Source organism: Nothobranchius furzeri, chromosome 16, assembly GCF_043380555.1.
Source record: "Nothobranchius furzeri strain GRZ-AD chromosome 16, NfurGRZ-RIMD1, whole genome shotgun sequence".
NCBI lineage: Eukaryota > Metazoa > Chordata > Actinopteri > Cyprinodontiformes > Nothobranchiidae > Nothobranchius > Nothobranchius furzeri.
Genome location: NC_091756.1, coordinates 39,269,267 through 39,275,442, shown reverse-complemented (window position 1 = coordinate 39,275,442; position 6,176 = coordinate 39,269,267). Strand labels below are relative to the sequence as shown.

Sequence of the window (6,176 nt, the reverse complement as noted above, 5' to 3'; positions counted from 1 at the left end):
GGGAGTCAGCAGAAGGAGCACTTTCCAGCACCCCCTCCAAGGTCTCCAAAAAGGGTGGGTAGTCTGAACTGTAGTTTGGTGCATAAGCACAGACCACAGTCAGAACCCGTCCCCCCACATGTAGGCGGAGGGAGGCTACCCTCTCATTCACTGGGGTAAACCCCAACATACAAGCACCAAGATGGGGGGCAACTAGTATGCCAACCCCTGCTCGGCGCCTCTCAGTGGGGGCAACTCCAGAGTGGTAGAAAGTCCAACCCCTCTCAAGGAAACTGGATCCAGAGCCAGAGTCATGCGTTGAGGTGAGTCTGACTATATCTAGTTGGAACCCCTCAATCTCACACACCAACTCAGGCTCCTTCCCCACCAGAGAGGTGAAATTCCATGTGCCAGGAGCCAGCTTCTTAAGCCGAGGATCAGACCGCTAAGGTCCCCGCCCTCGACTACCATACGTCACACATTGCACCCGACCCCTTTGGCCCCTCCCACGAGTGGTGAGCCCATGGGAAGGGGGACCCACGTTTCCTCTTCGGGCTGTGCCCGGCCGGGCTCCATGCGTGAAAGCCCGGCCACCAGGCGCTCGCCAACGTGCCCCACCTCCAGGCCTGGCTCCAGAGGGGGGCCCCGGTGACCCATGTCCGGGCAAGGGAACACGGTTTCTATTTATTTAATTCATCATAAGAGGTCTTAGGGCTGCTCTTTGTCTGATCCCTCACCTAGGGCCTGTTTGCCATGGGTGACCCTACCAGAGGCAGAAAGCCTCAGACAACTTAGCTCCTAGAATCATTGAGACACTCAAACCCCTCCCCACGGTAAGGTGGCAGCCCAGGGATAGGTGTTTTTAACATAAAGTTCTAAATCGAGTGGGGTGAATTTTGGCTAAGTCGGCAACTTGTTTACATCAGTGAACAGCCACAAAGTGAACTTAAGCTAGCGTTTGTAAGCTAATTAACATGTCGCTTAGGTGCGCTACTTCTGATAACGGAACAAAAAACTATTTCAGGCTCTACTTTTCCCTGTGTTTAGTACTCGTGTTGCTTACTGTTTACATGCTTTTGCCACCCAATATGGTAGGCCCACGTGATCAGGTGGCATATAGGTGCTAAGGATCAATAAGCTGAGAAACTTTGATATGGGAGGGGCTCATAGTAAAGCGGTTCCTCCAGCAGCACTCTCTTGCACACGAGAGGTGGTTCTATTCTACTTTCTCTGTTTATGACATTATAAAAGTGGACTTTTTGAAATGGTTTGTTGTGGGTACATCATTCCTTAAACCAAGCAGACAGAAAAAGCATGGATGAGTTTCTCATGTTTGGAGTCTTTATAGAGGCAGTAGAGGCCCACATGGCAGCACAAACAGAAGCAAACAGTTTGGCACAATATTATGTTCCCCTTTCATGTTTAGTTGTTACACTAATGTTTGAGTTTTCCAATGACATGTTTTCATGTTTCATGCAGGATTTAAAGCATTAAAATTATATTGCAAAGAGGTTTTTTGGTCTTCTCAGGTAAACAACACATTCTCTGACTTCTAAAAATATATTGTTACAAACAGATCATTTATATTACAAGAAATAATAAGATCATTGTTTTAAAAAAAATAAAGTACAAATAACAAATTGCTTTTTTAAAAGCATTCCACTGCAACGTTTTCTTTGTTGAAAAGGTACATTTTAATTGCCTTTTAAAAAAATATTGTAGTCTTTTACATTTCCATCCAAGACTATCTGCATTTAGATTTTGATATTTTAGACAAGTAAATAATAAATCATACCATATAGTATTGTCACTCCATGACCAGTCGGTGGCAGAGTATGACGTATACTCATCGTTTTAGGTATGTGCAAGTATGCCACCAAGCAAGGGAAAAAATATTGACCACTGAAGGATTTACAACAACAACAACAACAACAACAACAACAACAACAACAACAACAATAATAATAATAATAATAATAATAATAATAAATATTTGTTTATCTTTTCTCTGAATAATATACCAGCTAAATCTCATTGAATTCTTCAATATAATATGTTTAAAAAAACACCAAGGCTTTAATTACTGATTTTTTATCAGTTGTCTTTCAGGACTTGTGTCCTTTTTGCCAATTTATAATTTTATATAGATCTTAATATCATAAAGAAATCTACGTTGATTACTGTCTTTGTTATTGGTAGAGGTTGTTGTTTTTTAAACCCCCAGTATAAGATTAACCCCATTTTTTACAAAGATGGAGGCTAACAGAAGCATTTTTGGTGCCATCCACTCCTTATTCCATTTTCTCTTTCAGCTTGGTGACAGATGGCGAGTCCTTCTCCCCCAGGGGGAAGCCAGTCTCTGTGAATGCGGCCGCATGTCAATCACCGGCTCTCATGTGATGGCTCTTGCCAATGACGTGCCAGCCATATGGGCCTGGCATCAGAGCTGGTATGTAACCCACCCAGTCCTGCCTCTGAGGTGCTCCCTCCACACGCTTAGAGCTGGGGATAGCATCAGCAGCATCAGCAGCAGAGAAGAAAATAGGAGAGGTGTGAGCGCAACCAAGTCCGCATCCGCGCAGGGCGTGTGGATGTGATGCCCACCCGGAGAGAGATGGTGTAAACAAACCTGTCTTGTCCCGCCACTGAGCTCCACCGCGGAGGTAGGTACGCATCTCAGACCAAGCTCCACACAAAGATTTTATCTCGTTGCGTCGGAGAAATGAACAGCACCAACTAGCTGATTTAGATTTTTGCGTCGTTTGGAATAAAATGATGAATTCCTCTCTTTCTCTCTTTGCGCTGTTTGCTCTTTTCTGCTTGAGATGATCAGATAAGCTCCTTTGTCAGCTTGCTGCTGTTTACGCAGCCCGTTCTTTATTGGACTTAAATAAACACTTAAGTAATAAATTGATGCATTAATGAGACAATGAGAAGGACAGTTTATTTGCGATTGTGTCCTTGTGCGTGTTTCTGCACGACGCGCGTCAGAGCACTGTGGGGGTTGAATTCTCCATAGAGATACACTGGCTAATTGACAAGGTATCGGTTGGCATTAATTACACTGTGCTTACAATATTAGACACAAAAAACCGTCTCTGTACTTCTGACGCACAGCTGAGGCCGGAATCGGGAGACGTATGTGGATGTGGTTTTATTCTAAGACAATTCGGTAACTGCAGGACACCTATGGTGAGTAAAAACCACGATCAACAAACGTAAAAGTAGCCCTTGCCGTGTTTAGTAACATTTAAATGGCGTAAAATCTCGTGATTCTGGATAAATAAAATAAAGCTTTAGATTTAATAGATTTTTAAAGAATGCCATTTAGATGAATACCTAAAGACAACATATTTTCGTTCAGATTTGTAAGTTTTAGAAAGCTTTTAATTGTTTAATTTCTTTAGAAATTGACAAAAAAATATAGATTAATCACAACTGTCCCTAATGACCTCTTTTCACATTTGAAAAGTTGTTAACAGACCAAAGAGAAGAAATAAGAAAAAAGGAGAGGAAAAGGAAAAGGTTGGATTCCGTGTTCTGTTGTGCAGGAATCTCTGCTGGTGTCTGTTTTATTGCAGACATCATCATCGTGCGTCCTTGGGGAATAAGCTCAGCCTGCATGGCCGAGGCTCTGAGGCGACGTGGAGGCCAAAGGATGTCCAGAACTGTTGCTGTCAGAAACCGTTCATAAGAGTATTTAGAAAAAATAAACGGATCTTTTTTGTCAATAAATGAAGCATTGTCCAACTTGATCTTGCTGTTGCAGTCAAAACCGGGTTTGTTTCTGATTTTAATAATTTAGTAACAAAAATGTTTTTATTCATTCAATATTTCGTGATTGGTGTGTCGCCCTTAATGTTTAACCCTCTTTTCGAGGTTGGCCGAGAAACATTTAATCCAGTAATTGTCTTTTTTAAAATAAAATAAAGTGTGTTTGTGGTCTGTTTTATTCAAGACACGTGAAGGTTTTGTCTCTATAGGAGCTCATTAAATCGCGGCTCTGCGACGCATCCACTGGTGCGCAAAAAGCCACGGAGGCGCACGACCGTCCAGCTGAAGAGCTGTCTGTCTGTCTGTCTTTCAGGTTGCTCGCTATCATGTTGAGCCGTCTGTTCAGCGAGGTGCTGCCGGACGTCCAAAGGCTCGCTGCCGACTGGGTGGAGGACGACGAAAGCGATGGCTGCAAGGTGAAGGATGAGCACGAGCGGTGTCACCTGGGAGACGACGACCTGGACGAGCCGCAGGAAGGGAGCAGCCGAGCTGAGTCCGAAATGGCCGGAGATGATGATGAGGACGACGAGGCAGAGGAAGAGGAGTGCGTGGATGAAAACGGAGACAAGCCCAAGAAGCGCGGCCCGAAGAAACGGAAGATGACGGCGGCCCGGGTGGAGCGCTCCAAGGTGCGGCGGATGAAAGCCAACGCGCGGGAGCGCACGCGCATGCACGACTTGAACTCTGCGCTGGACAACCTGCGCAAAGTAGTGCCGTGCTACTCCAAAACCCAAAAACTGTCCAAGATCGAGACTCTGAGGCTGGCCAAGAATTATATCCTCGCCCTCGGAGAGATTTTACGCAACGGGAAGCGTCCAGATGTCGTGACCTATGTGCAGATGTTGTGTAAAGGCTTGTCTCAGCCCACCACCAATCTAGTGGCAGGATGCCTGCAGCTCAACACCAGGAACTTCCTGACTGAACAGTGCGCAGACGGATCCCGGTTCCACATGCCCAGCTCTCCGTTCTCAGTCCACCCTTACTCATACCGGTGCTCCCGCCTCTCCAGTCCGCATTACCAGTCCGGGAGCAGCGCCATGAACCTGCGAGCCCACTCCTACAGCTCAGGCTATGAGGGCGTGTACCTGCCGGGGGGCACGTCCCCAGAATACAACAGTCCGGACTACGAAGGCCAGCACAGCCCTCCCGTCTGCCTGAACGGAGGACTCTCTGGGAAGCAGCAGGAGTCCTCAGACAACGACAGGAACTATCATTACTCTATGCATTACTCCGGACTCACCACGTCCAGACCCGGCCACAGCCTACACTTTGGACCCTCGGGAGCGCGCAGTGGTGGCGCGCACTCAGAAAACATTCCACCTTTCCACGACGTCCACTTGCACCACGACAGGGCGCCGCCATATGAGGAACTGAATGCGTTTTTCCACAACTGAGCTGGGAAACTTGTCCAAGCAGGCTTAGATGGACCCTAAACGGACAATCCTTCAACTGTTCTGATGTTCTGAACCCGAGAGGAGCTCCTGCGCAGACACGGAAATGACAGATTCTGATCCTCTGTATTCTGATGTCTTCTGTATACTGTTGTATCAAACTGTGACCTGTATTATTCTGTATGCAGAATGAGTGATGTAAAAGCCAAACATATTATGACACAAACAACGGAAATAAAGACAAAAGAGTGTTTTAGAAGTGTCTGACATGATGGAGCAACGTTTGTTTTAAACACCTGGAGACCATTTACTCAATACTTCCCTTTGTTTCAAAGGTTCCACACATTAACACCAGAATAACACGAAAGGGCGTCAAAATTACTCAATTAAGTTTAAAAGCACGCACGTTCTTTACGTAAGAAAAGCGCATATTTTTCATTTCTTTCTTGGCCTTTAATGTCATCCGTTTGGTTTCACAATGGAAAATACACCCAGTTATCCCTGCAGTTGTTTCATATAATCATTTATAATCCCGAAACAAACAATAACATTGTGATTTAATTCACTTCACCGCTTATTCTGAACTGAACATTTTATCGAAAGCTTTAAAATAGCGTCTGAGAAAGATAATTTAATGCAGTCCAAATTTGCAGAATGAATGAAATCCCCTTGAAAATAAATGTGACAATGTGCTTTCATTAATAATAAAAACAACGGACGCGGTTAAAGGAATGCATTTAATCAATATTAACTGCAACAAATCCGCTGTTCATGGAAATATGCACGTCATTTTATTTAAATACTTATTTTGAAAACTGATGCAACAGCTTAAGTTTCCACATCGCTGACTGAGAGGTGATTTCATACAGGAAAATAAAATCAGAACTCACACAAATTAAAATGCATGCATCAGAATCTCCTGCGCATCCCGAGTTTCAGATTCCAGACCTGTTGTTTGGCGCGCTGCCATGAAATACTCGAGATGCTTCATTATTTAAGCTTTGATGAGAAACTGCTTGAGAACTTGCGCAG

General features: G+C 44.6%; 1 protein-coding gene across 3 annotated transcripts; it reads left to right on the top strand.

Moving 5' to 3' along the window:
* Positions 1-2,476: 2,476 nt before the first annotated feature.
* On the top strand, positions 2,477-5,411 carry LOC107387580 (neurogenic differentiation factor 2). Of its 3 annotated transcripts, none has more exons than XM_015962636.3 (2): positions 2,477-2,642; positions 4,067-5,411. In XM_015962636.3, exon 2 carries the CDS (start codon positions 4,080-4,082, stop codon positions 5,145-5,147), a length of 1,068 nt encoding a protein of 355 aa, XP_015818122.1. In that variant the 5' UTR covers positions 2,477-2,642; positions 4,067-4,079; the 3' UTR covers positions 5,148-5,411. The 3 variants fall into 3 exon arrangements, with proteins under 3 accessions (XP_015818122.1, XP_054605705.1, XP_054605706.1); XM_054749730.2 differs by having other exon boundaries at positions 2,477-2,646; XM_054749731.2 differs by lacking the exon at positions 2,477-2,642 and adding an exon at positions 3,152-3,171.
* The last annotated feature ends 765 nt before the right edge of the window (positions 5,412-6,176 follow it).

What these genes read in the sequence shown, in the direction of transcription:
- LOC107387580 (XM_015962636.3), top strand. Translation starts at nt 4,080, where the DNA reads ATGTTGAGCCGTCTGTTCAGCGAGGTGCTGCCGGACGTCCAAAGGCTC.